General features: G+C 56.4%; 1 protein-coding gene across 3 annotated transcripts in view; it reads left to right on the top strand.

The window, feature by feature from the left end:
* ADGRD1 (adhesion G protein-coupled receptor D1) overlaps window positions 1–12,430 on the top strand; it is a 150,113-nt gene that overhangs the window by 120,555 nt on the left and 17,128 nt on the right. For all 3 annotated transcript variants that reach the window (XM_036824041.1, XM_036824042.1, XM_036824040.1), the window contains 3 exons: window positions 1,023–1,176; window positions 6,559–6,625; window positions 9,024–9,090. In XM_036824041.1, the coding sequence (XP_036679936.1) occupies window positions 1,023–1,176; window positions 6,559–6,625; window positions 9,024–9,090 (288 nt within the window). The remainder of the gene's footprint in view (window positions 1–1,022; window positions 1,177–6,558; window positions 6,626–9,023; window positions 9,091–12,430) is intronic.

Below are 12,430 nucleotides of genomic sequence, written 5' to 3'. Positions count from 1 at the left end.
TGGGAGGACAGGACATGGAGCCCCCATAGAGATGGTTGTTCTTGGTTTCCATATTTGTTTCCTTCCCCAGGCTCCTGATTCCCTGGCCCTCGTATCCGAGCTTAGGGTTGGGTGGCGGTGGATTCACAGAGAGCATGGGTGGGGGGATCTCTGACTGAGGCTCCGGGGTGAATCTGAGCCCCCATGGCTGGGCTTGGAGTTGTGGCCAAGACGCTAGGAGCGAGAGGGACCAGCAGACCGCTGCCGCCTTGAACAGGGGAGAGGCGCACGCAGTGCTGAGCAGGCCGCTGCCCTTGTCTGCTTGTCACCGAGAAGGCAGGTGGGGTGTCAGTGCCCCGGGCAGCCAGAAGGAGCAGACATTACAGGTGGTTTGTGCACCTCTGTTCAGTACACCTGCTGAGAGTAAAGTCCCGTGAAGCGGCCGTGTCACTCAGGCCTTTCGGCTCCAGGTAGGCAACCAACACCTTGAAACGGAGAACTGAAAATTCCTGAGTCGGGAGGTGTCAGCTACGTCACAGGCTGCGCTCTCTCTGCCCCTCAACTCCCTTCCCCTCACGCGCTCCGCTCTGCAGCCCTCCCCTCTGGGCCGGGGTGGCTTCCACAGCTCCGGGCTCCCGTCCTTGGGTCTGAAGGAAGGAGGGAAAGCTGCTCACCGGCGCCGCCGCCCACCCCGGAGCCCACGCCCGGCGACCCGGCCAATCACGTGCCCACCCCTGAGCCAATCCTGCTGCAGGGATGGGGATGTGTACGCTGATTGGCCGGACCGAGTCCCTGCCCTCTCATGAACCAATCACTGTACCTGGGAGGGGGTGTGGTGCAGTGATTGGCTACTGCCTGAGTCACGTGCCCCACTCAGACCACTCAGCTGGGAAAGGCGAGACGTGACTCCACAGGAAGAAAGTGAGGCCACGTGTTTAGAAGGCTCCCCCAGAAAACGGGTGCAGGGAGGTTGGGACAACAGCAAGCTTCCACCGCTCACACCCCGAGAGAGCTTATCCTCTGTGCCACTGCTTTGATCCTAGACCCCGTGCCAGGTGCTGGCCATGCTCCTGCACTACTTCTTCCTGAGCGCCTTTGCGTGGATGCTGGTGGAAGGGCTGCATCTCTACAGCATGGTGATCAAGGTCTTTGGATCAGAGGACAGCAAGCACCGCTACTACTATGGGATCGGATGGGGTAGGTGGGGATGGGATGGGGCAGGTGGGGCAGAGGTGGGTTGTGATTTCGTCTTCATGTGAAACACCTCTAAGAGGCCAGGTGCTCTTAGGGTTGAACTTCCCCACACTCTTTTTCAAAAAAGTCAGTTTCCATGGGGAGTGCTTTGGATTTCTCTGTTCTAATGGTCAGCTTCCCTCCTCCCTGGGAAAAATCCCAGAGGCACTTCTCTGGAGCCGGTGCGGGGACAGTGGCCTGCTTCTCTTGGATTGACACCCCGGCTTTAATGCAGGGCACCAGGCAGGGGAGGTGGCCTCTAATCTCACAGTGTATGGGTGCCCTGGGGCGAGGGCAGTCGGGGCCCTGTGTTCTCAGCCAGTCACGCCTGGGATGGACCCTGTACACTATGGGTTGTGGTTGGAGGGAGGAAAGGAATTCTGATCTCTCGGTCGCTCTTACCTGGAATAGAGTTTCTGCTCTTACCTGGAATAGAGTTTCTGCCCCGTGGTGCTGGGGAGAATGAGAAATGCAGGCAGCCTGCCCCAGGGAGATATTGTGGCTCTGGACTGGGTCCCGGGGGAGGGAGCCTGTCTTGTTGGCCACAGCTGCCTGGAGTGGAGCAGGTTGTAGCCCAGGTGTCCCAGCGTGTCAGTTTTACCCAGACTTAGTAGGTTTTCTTGAGTAAATTTTTCTTAATTTGCTGCATGCCCTTAAGAAAATTTATAGAGACTTTAAGTGGTTGTGTTTTTTTAAAGCTAACTTTCACTCGTTATGGTGGTCCTTCATCCTGGGAGTCACCTCCCCACTGACTTGACTTTGTTTAACTTCCTTCTTGCCCATCCTGAGGAGGAGCCCCGGAGCACAGGAGACCCTGCTTCCTGCCAGAGTAATTGACACCTGGCATTCTTGCATCTGCTGTAAAGCATTAATCCAGCATAAGGGACCTGCTACTTGTGTCTAGTTTTCTTGCGATAGATTTAATTTTCACAGTCCCCATGGTGCAGGGAGCAGACAGACATTTTATTTTGTGCTTTGAGCTGGCTAACGTAGTTTATCTGGGGGACGTAGTGGAGGTAAATTATGTGCCCCTCCTGGCTTTCCTGCGGAGCCCAGAGAGGCTCACGGGGGCAACGTGGAGAGAGGAGGCACAGCCGCCGCCTCCCGATGGGTGTGGCCTCGCAGGGAACTCCCGGTGGTCACCAGCGATGTCCTGTGTCCCACCTGCGGGCAGGCTCGCTGTTCATGCCGCGCTCCTCCTCACCTGGATGCCTTTGCTCTGGCTGGGCTCTCAGCAGGAATGTCCTCTCCTCTCCATTTTCTTCTTGGTGAGCCCAACTCAAGCATGACCTTCTCCTTCCATCCTGCCATGACTCCCTGACAGAGGAGGGTTGCTTCTGCCTCTGACTTCTGACTTCATTTAGTAAAAGGGTTTACAGGACAAGTGACCAACCACCTGTAATGGCTAGTTTCTGTATGGAAACGGTCAAATAGTTTAGAGATATGTGCACGCACACACACGCACACACCCCGTAGCCACAGCAAAAACAGTTGAAATGAATTAAAAGTGTGGAGTTTGTCTCTGCAGTGACAGGAGTCAGGTGTGTTGGTTCAAGATGGAGGTGGGGGTCATAATCCAATCCAGCCCTGAAGGATCTCTTCTTTGGTCTGCACAGTGTTGGAGGAAAAAAATGAATGATTTGCCAATACTTAAAAATGGAGAGATTTTGCATAAAATTATAGAGTTCTTTTGAAAGGTGAGGTGATCTGGGAACCCTGAGCTTCCGTTCCTACTTGACAGCATTGGCTGCGACTGTACGGTTTCTGATGCCAGCATCTTCCCTGCGGGTGTCTGAGTGTACAGCCTCTGTCAGACGCTCCCTGCAAATGGAGCGCTGGGCTGGGTTCCAGCAGGGCTCTGTCTCCACGTCAGCGTCCCCTTAACTGATTTCCTCAGGGCTCTGAACTGCGTCCTTCCTTCTGATGGGGTTCGACTTGGCTGTGGGCCTAAGTACGGACAGTCTGCAGGCAGCTGGCCTCTCTGTACCTGCAGTTATGAATTAAGAGGGAGCTGGAGGCTGACCCAGGGCCCAGGGGGGTCACCCTGCAGGGAGGGTCCCCCAGAGAGAGGCCACTTCCCTGGAGATTTTCACCGTGCTCTTACCCTGACCTTCAAATGGTATCATGTTTTGAAACTCAAGGACTGTGTTTTTGACCGAGTTGGGATTGGAGGTGTCAAATTAACAACATACCTGAAGTTTAGCTGCATGTCAGGTCCTGTGCTTGAACTTGAAAGGTGAGTGTAATGCAATCTTTGTCCTCAAGGAGTCCATGTGGGAACTGGGAGATCAGGTGAGTGATAAAACAGTTGAGCCTTTACACGTTGGTGCAGCAGACATGAATCTCTGACCACAAACAGCAGATGTGAATCTCTGACCACAAAGTCAGAAGTGAAAGAAATAATCATAAACTCAGTAGCGAAAGAAATGCAACTTGCTTTATTTTCCTCTGTTACGACTTCACTTCTTTTGTGAGTGCCCACTCATCAGAGGGTGAAATCGTCATCAGAGTTCATTCTGGACCCCGCCTTTCTCTGAAGTTGCGCTGGTGTCCCAGGGAGGTGACACAGTGCCAAGACCCCGGGACGTGCATCCGTCAGGGCAGGCTAGGTTATGCTGCCGTAACAAGCAGCCTCCAACTCACATGGGTTGACAACAGTCGCATTTATCTCCTGCTTACACTGCGTGTCGTCAGCGGCCGGTGGCAGTGGGAGGGGCTCTGCTCGGGGCAGTCCCTCAGGGGCCCGGGGTGATGGAGAAGGTGCTGCCTGGAGCCACTGCTGGATGCTGTGAGAGAGAAGACGAGCCGGGGGGATGTCACCCGGGAAATCAAATACTTAGCCGAAAGAGGCATGGGTCAATTCTGTTCACAACTCACTGCCCAGAAGGAGCCGACAGCTCAACAGCCCCAGGGTGCAGAAGTGCAAGCCTCCATGTGCCCAGAACGAGGCATCCAGAGTGTGGCACAGTGACTTCTACCGGAGGGCGGGCCACTTGTCTCCCAGCGTTGTCATCTCTCTGCCCCTCCTCTGTCGAGACGCCCCACCCCTGTATTGGGTTTCATATCATCCATCCTCTCGGGGCTTTGCTCTGCGGGTCTGGGTTAACATTTCATAGCACTGCTCCTTATGGTCGCTTCTCACATCACCCCTCCCTCCTTCCCTGGATCTTAGGGGCCAGCAGCCAGGGGAGCACCAGTGTGATCCCTCTGAAAGGTCACCACATTCCAAAGAGAGCACTTCTTGAGCTCCACAAAGTCAACGTCCATAGGACAGGACCAGAGGAACCCCAAACTGCGGAAGCAGGTCGCGTGTCTGCATGGGTTATGGGGGTGTGAATTTCAGATGCTAGCAGCAGTGGAAAAGGCATCGGAGTTGGTTCATAAGAGTGGAGATTATCATGCAGAGATGGGCTTCATACGTCAGCACATCCTTAATCACATCCATGGCCGCAGCGCGTGTGATCCTCACCACAGCCTGATGGCACGTGCTGTCATCTCCATTTCCAGAGTGAGAACGTGGCAGCCCAGAGAGGTTCAGCCGGGTCCCTGAGGCTGCACAGCTGGTCCAGGGGCCCTGGGACTAGAGCCCGGTGTCGTGTGGCTCCGAAGCCCAGGCTTTTCCCACTCGCTGACTTCTCCATCCTGTTCCCACGCTCCTCTTCCCGCCGCCTGTGAACTTATCCTTGTTAACAGCACCCTCACCCAGTGCCTGTGGCTCCTGCAGCGTGTTTCAGAGAAAGCAGAGGGTAGGGCCCACCTTCTTCTCAGACCCTTCCGGTCACTGCCCTGTGGCCTGTCTTCTGAGCGTCAGTGTTGCTTTGGGGATCGTAGGAGAAACGTGTCAGTTGTGAAGGCAGAAAAAGAATCCTCAACTCCTCCGTTTAACTTTGGGCGGCAAAGAGATGCCAGCCCCTGACTTGGGCCCTCGCCGTGGCCACGATCGGGGGAGGGAAATGTGGTGTTGACTCAAAGTGAAGTCAACCTCAACCCCTGAGTTTGAAAATCCGTCCTCCCAGGCACCTCGGGTTCTTACTGCACCTTCCAGAACACCCCCGGACGGGGCCCTGGGGACGCTGCAGGGTCCTGCGTGCACCTGCTGGGCTGTCCTGTGGACCCAGATCTCCTGCAGTGCCCACTCCTCCCGCACCCCAAGGCTTGAGCTTCCTCGGGAAGATGGGGTGGGGGAGAATCTTGGTGCTTGATGCCCCCAGGGCCCTTCACCATCTCAGGGCCCATGTGATCCTCCCAAGAGAGCCAGGCAGCGGGGTTCCCTGCAGCGCCTGAGGAAACCGAGGCCCTAAGTGAGTGGGTGGCAGGATCGGGCCGGATCCTTGGCGTCCCGCTTGTCTCCTGTGACTCTGGGTCCATCAGGGCAGGAGGGCCGCAGCCAGAGGCTCCAACACCAAGAAAAAGGCTCTGGCTTCTATGAGGTCATGCACGCGGGTAGAAAACCCGAGTGTGACAGCGGGTCAGCAGTGAGAGGTGCGTCCCCTCCTGGCCCCTGGCCTGTCCACCTCTCCCCAGAGGCTGCTTACTGGTCTCCTTTGAGGGCCCGGTGACTGTCTTGTCCAGATGTGCTGTGATGTAGTCAGACTATTTTGACATCCAGACAAAGTGTTTCAGAGACAGGACCACTCTCCAAAGACTCCTTTTCAAGGAGAATCATTTAACACTGCTCCTCAGAAGGGCCGGTGTGGAGCTGACCAAGCCACCAGAGGTCGCAGGAGGGCTGAGGCCTTGAGGCGCCCAGGCCTGGAGCCGGGAGCAGGCTTCCCTCTGGGTCCTGGAGCAGATCTCCCATGGGCGGGGCAGGCTCGGCCAGAGGGGCACAAGGAGCCACCTGTCCTAATGTATCTTCCCCTGCCCCCTTTTATCCCAGCAATCTGCAAAGTGCAGGGTCCTGGTCAGGAGCCCTTCCTCCTGACCACCCTCAGGAGGGGAGGGTCAGTGGGTGGAAGGGGACCCTTTGCTGTCTCTTCTTCCCCCTCCCTTCCCTGCAGGGGAGCAGAGGCAGGTGCTGTGCTCAGGGCGCCGATCAGACAGAGGCCCTGGGCATGCTGCTTCCCCAGCAGCCGGAAGGGCGTTGTTTTCAGATACAGAATCAGATTCATAACGGATCTGCCCTAAAATGCACGTGTGTGTGTGTGTGTGTGTGTGTGTGTGTGTGTGTGTGTTAGTTATCTCTTTGTTTAGACTCTAAATTCTTGGAGCCTAGGGGCTGGTCTGTGTCCTCAACACTTAGCACACATTTCTTTGTACACATCAGGTATAAAATGAATAAATGAATGAACGAGTCAGAGGAGACTGGAGCAAGCTAATAAAATATTCTGCTCTCATTTTCTGCAGGTTCTCCTCTCCTGATCTGTATCATTTCAATAGTCTTTGCCATGGACAGTTACGGAACAAGTAAGAAGTAAGTGAAGGGGTGATCCCTGTGTGGGCAGGACTCCCGTGGGGAGGGGCACGGTGAGGGTCCCCGTGGCTCGTTGTCTTGCTGTGTTCTTCTCAGGGGGGGGCGGCGTCTGTCCAAGGCTGGTATCCTCCAGCCCTGGCAGTAAAAAAGGCCTGATAGAGTGAGAAACACCCCCAGCGGTGCTCTGGGCTTCCTCCCACCTTGGAACTAGCATCGAGGGGGTCGGAGTGCCTCCTGCACTGAGTGGCCGGGACAGGTTTCTGATGGGAGCTCTTCATCCATGTGGTTGTCCTGGACGCAAAGTCTGGTCACCTGTGGAGCCCCGTTTTGTGCTGACCCTTTCTTGGGGTGGTCAGCAAGTGCCTAGTACATAAGAAGTCCCGTTAAGTTACAGCCGAGTGAATACATGACTGTGTGAGTAAGTGTGGTCTGATGTGCACCCGCAGGGGGCGTTCTCATCGCTGGGGCAGCAGCAGAGGTGACAGTGTATGTGCCGGACCTCGTGCGCCATTTTGAAACTGCAGCTGGTGGGTCCCTAGTTGGATCAGGAAGAGGCTGGGTTGGGACAGTGCGACCAGGTCAGGTGTTCACCTCCCAGAAATTTGAATTCCTTTCCTCCCAAAGAGAAAAGGGCTTTAGCTCACCTGTCTTTAGGGAGCTGCCCCTCTCCTCAGCCAAGCTGAAGAACCACTGAGTGACAATGCCATGGAGAGACTTTAAGAGGAGAGAGAGGGAGTTAAACACTCTTCCAGCTTCAGCCTGAGATAATTTCTCAGCTGAGTTGCTAAAGTGGGAGGAATCTGGCTTTTTCTACTTTAGGGCGACAATTTCCTGAAGATGAAGCACTTAAAGCGCTGAGTCCATATTGAAATAAGAATGATTAAACAACCATTGTTCTGGCCCATTCCTTGCAAGCCTGCGTGGTATCCGAAGTCAAGGCACTAATTAAAAGAAGAAACTTCTTCTCAGACACATCTCATTGGCATTTGTTCCGCGTCTTTCCATCTGGGAGCGTGCAAATGCTGGGCCGCCCACGGTGCGTCTCAGCTCCAGGGTCTGTTTCTGATGTAAGCCTCTCACCCACTCATGTGCCCGAGAGCGAGGCAGCCCCAGCAAAGGTCCGGAAGCTCACTGAGTGTCCGGGGAGGACAGGGGATCTGAAGATTCTCATCCACTTAACATTCTGCACGAAAATGGTGGAAAGCACAAGCCTCCTCTTGCAGAACCCTCACCCTCCCAGGGAGCCTGGGTTGGAGCTGCCCCTTTGCAGAGGGACCACCAGACTCGCCGTGAGTTTCCATGTTAAGTGCCGCGTCCTCGGACGGGAGGCTATTTTCTGCAGGCTCTGGGTTCCAGACGGGAACGAGCCTCTTACAGGCGCTGTCACCTGTCTGGGGCATTTCGTGTCTCCTGGTCCAGGAGGTCTCAGGGGAGGACGCGGGCAGAAAGGCAGGGCGCAGGCGTGGACTTGGGTCCCCTAACGTCCCTGGGCCTCAGCCTCCTCCTCTGCAGGGTGGGGTCATCACAGCGCTTGCCTCAGGGGCGCGTGGGGTTATGGGGGCGACGCTGTGCCGTCAGGGGGCTGTGCTGGGTGAGCAGGGGTGAGTGAGTGACCAGGCGGCCCCGCAGGGACGTCCGCGTCCTGCGTCCGTGAGGATGCGCCGTGCGCCTCACCAGATCCTGGCGGGTGTGCCAGGCCCCCGGATCCAGGGAGGTGACGTGTCTCAGGGACCCCGGGCTCTTGGCGGCTCTGATGCTCTGGAGAGGAAAACGGTGGTCCTGCCTGAGCTCCTGGAATCATGTCTCGTAAGCCAGGAGCAATTTCATATCCTCAGACTGGACCCTACTTCCCAGATGGGGCTTCTCTGGAAATCAGAGCCATGGCTGGGATCCACTGGGACCTTTCTTCTCGGTTGTGGAGCGGGGTCGGGGGATGGCGCTGCGGGGGGTGGACTGACTGACAGCTGATGAGAAGACGAAGATGGTCCATGCTGCCACGTGATGCCTCCTCACTCCTTGAACCCCTGCAGAAGACACTAGTTAAGTCAGTATTTGAAATGCTCTGGAAGGAAGCCGGCCCCTGGCAAAAGCCTATTTATTTATTTCTCGCATAAAATTAAGACCTCCTTTGGATTTTGGCTAGACTCTTCAGAGATTGCGAGTTTTTCCACTAACCAGGTGACCTGTAAAAGCCTTCTTTTCCCCGAGCCAGTCTACAGACCTGGAACGTTCTTCCCAAGAGCGGGAGGCGTGAGGTCATGGACAGGATACAGACACGTTTGTAGGGATTAGCAATGTCCTTGTGACTGTGCCCCACGGTGTCCCTGTACTGTCCCGGACGCAGGGCCCCTGGGACGTGGGATGGTGCACTGAAGTAACCTTCTGCCCCCTTCCACAGTTGCTGGCTGTCGCTCGGGAATGGTGCCATCTGGGCCTTCGTAGCTCCTGCCCTGTTCATCATCGTGGTACGTCCTCTGCCGTGCGGGCGCGGAGCTGGGCTGGGGAGGGGCCGGAGTGGAGGAAGCCCTGGGCTTTGTGGAGGTGCAGCTGGGCCCCCTGAGAGCACGTCCTAAGCTGGGGCAGCATAGGTCCTGTTACAGCCCCTCGTGGGGGTGTGACCCAGAGCCTCCTTTCCCCGAATGATACTCAGGAAGGTTGGGCAGGTTTTCAGGTTTAATGCAGATCTGTTTGAGGCCCTCGGTGCTTTTCATGCTGAAGCAGCAGGTGTGGGTGTGTGTCCAGGAGGGGCAGTGCAGACCCAACTGGTTCTTTTCTTTCCCGATGCTCTTCCATGATTTCCTCACGTGCATATCTCCGTGGTCAAGGAGATGCAGGATCCAAGGCTATGTTAGGGAGTTTTCGTCCGAGCCTCCTGGGAACCACACAACACAGGATTCCTGTGATAATGAGGGACCTATTCAGAAAGGGTGACAGAAATTGGGACTTCTAAGCTCACAGTCAGGAACGTTTGCCGTGGCTGTGCGTCTGGGGTTCAGACGAGGCCGTCTCCACGTGGTTCTGGCTCCCCACCTCTCAGCTCTGTTTTCCTATAAGTTGGCTCCATTCTTAGCTAGGTTGCCCCAGATGCTGGTAAGAAACTCTAGGACCACACAAAGTTATAATAACTGCCATGGGAAAAAAACCCTCCTTTGTTGTTCTTGCTATTGTTCTACCGACATGTCCCACAAAATCCTGGGATCGATTTTCATCATTTCTGATGGGCCTGGCGTGGAACTCTGCCCACCATGGGCCCCTCGCTGAGTCCAGAGGAGCAGCATGCTCTGATTGGCCAGAGGAACGGAATGTTCTGATTGGCTAGCCTTCACTGAAGGCAGTGGAAGTAGAATGTTCTGATTGGCCAGCCCTCACTGTGGCCAGAAGAATGAAATGCTCTGATTGGCCAAAGGACTGGAACGCCTTGATTGGCCAGGCCTGGGTCACAGCTCTAACCCTGGGTCCTTATACTTGGTTTCCCATGAAGTTATTTAACGTTAATAATAAAGCTCAAATTTATAGAGCATCTTTTTTTTTTTTTTTTTAAGATCTGAATGTGTTTTTACATTAAATTTCTCTCTTACTTGCCCCTAAATTAGCTGCTTGGAGAGATGGTAATTTCTATTATTACAGAGGGGCAAATTAAGGTGCAGGGAATAAGTAGAATGATAAAATCCTGGCCCGTGATGGTAGCTGTGTTAGTTTAGGTGTCCCCTTCCTCTCCTCCCCCCCATCCTTCTACTCTCCCTCTTCCTTTTGTTCTCTCTCCTCCCCCTTCTCCCCAGGTGCTAGTAAACCAGCTTGAGTGCCCTTGAGTAGAAAAGGCTCAGTCCTGGGAAACAGGGAAATCAGTCATGGCTGGTTGCAGGCACTCAGTGATGTCCACAGATATCTCCTGCTCAGCCCACGGTCCCATTGCCTCCTTGCTGGCTCCATCTCAGGCAGGCTTTCCTGGGGGGGACATGATGGAGCTGGTACCCTGACACATCCTCCAGCTCTGCAGTTCAGGGTAAGGAGGGAGGCACTGTTCCCAGCAGTCCCAGCAGAAGTCCCAGGGCAGATTCTGATTGGCTCCCATGGGTCAGGTTTCCAGAGCCAATCACTGAGGCTGGGGTGGAGGCAGATGATTGGTCAGGCCCGAATCACATGACTACCCAGGGGCAGGGTTTATTATTTTATCCCCCTGAACTCTCGGGGCTAGAGGTGGGGATCCCCAAGAAGCCCTAGGAAAAGGGCCTGGGAGAGGGGGGTGCCAGGACCTGGGTGCTGAGCCTGGCTGAGGTCTGGTCAGAGGTGAGGCATCACCATGCTGTCCCAGTCTGGGCCTCTCTCCCCACAGGTGCTGGGGGCTGACAGCAGGACACCCCCATCCCTCCTGCCCACCTTGTGAAAATCCACAAAGCACACTCTCCACACCCTTGGCTGGGGCCCCAGAACATGCTGTCCACGCACCCCCAGGGTGGGAGCCAGGCCATGCTCACTGCCTCTAAGGGTGCTGCCTTTGAAGGGTGTCGGGCCCCCAGGTGGGCCCGGTACTGGAGGTGACGGAAGGGACTCCAGCCAGAGACACTTGAGACTTTGGTGTCCTCATCCGTCGCCTCCCCCATCGGGTGTCCCGGCTGTGGTGGCACATGAACTGTCCTCCCAGTCCTAAGGACAGATCCAATGTCCTGTGTCACCAAGGATGGCTGCCGGAGGATGGACTTATTTGGAGAGGGTCTGTGGATGGCACTGAAGCCCAGCGCTCCTGCCTCCCCTCCATGTGGATCTTTCCTAAATATTGTGAAGCCAGCCCTCCTTTCACTCACCCCCCTGCTCCCTTCCCCAACGGCTGATTCGAAAGCTTCTTTTGACTTTGTTCCAAATTCGGTGGCACTGACTGAGGCCGTGGGCCCTGGTGGTTAATTAGAAACGTATCCAAGGGAAGACGCCTAAAGATGTGGCTTCTTCCTCCTTAATTAAAATTCCACTCAGACATCTCAGGCCACACAGAGGTGCAGCAGCGTCTTCTTGGTAAAGGGTTTCCAGAAGGGCAGCGTGGGGGGCATCATCGTGGTGTCACCGTCTGTTCGGGACATGAGGGAGGGCGGTGGTGCCAGCCCCACACACGCTCCCCCCGTTCGGGCTGCGTTGACTCTGCTCCCCTCCACGCCGGTCTCCTGCCAGGTGACGTGTGCTCAGGGGCGTCCGCGGGGACAAGCAGGAGACGGGGGCGTTCCCTTCCTGACATGCTGGCTCTGCGAGCCCCCTGGGTCCCCCGTGGCCCCGGCCCCCGGGCCTCGGTGCCAGAGGAGAGGCGGGGCTGTGCTCCCCCCTCTGCAGGGCTCGTGGGCCCACCGGGCTCTCTGTAGGGTCCGCGCAGGGCCCTGGGGGGAGGGGTGGGCGACGGGGAGACGGGGGCCTTGCGGGCGTCAGCTGGGTGCCCCTCCCATGCCACTCCCCTCCTGCTCTCAGTGTCCCCGGGGGTCCGGTCTGGATGGAAATGGACCAGGCTCAGAGGGAGGGAGGAGCCGGGGGCCGGGAGTGCACCCCCCGATCCCTCGTGCAGGGCAGTGGGTGCACGTCTGCTCCGTCCCCCTCAGGCCACACTCCTGTCGACAGCGCCGGCCCAGCCCTGGCCGCAGGGTCCCTGACGCGGTCCCTCTGCCCTCAGCCCTTCTGTCTCACAGGAGCTGGTGGCCCCGGCGCCCCGTGAGCCCTAGCCGTCTCTCCGGTTGCTGGCTCCCTTGTGGTGCTTGGGACGGTTTCCTTCTTTGTCCATCACAGATGGTTAGAATCACACTGCTGTGTCACCTCTGCGAGGGAAGGGGG

The sequence above is a fragment of the Balaenoptera musculus genome, chromosome 14 (genome assembly GCF_009873245.2).
Source record: "Balaenoptera musculus isolate JJ_BM4_2016_0621 chromosome 14, mBalMus1.pri.v3, whole genome shotgun sequence".
Taxonomy (NCBI): domain Eukaryota; kingdom Metazoa; phylum Chordata; class Mammalia; order Artiodactyla; family Balaenopteridae; genus Balaenoptera; species Balaenoptera musculus.
Note: the sequence above shows the minus strand (reverse complement) of the source record. Positions and strands in the feature narration are given on the sequence as shown.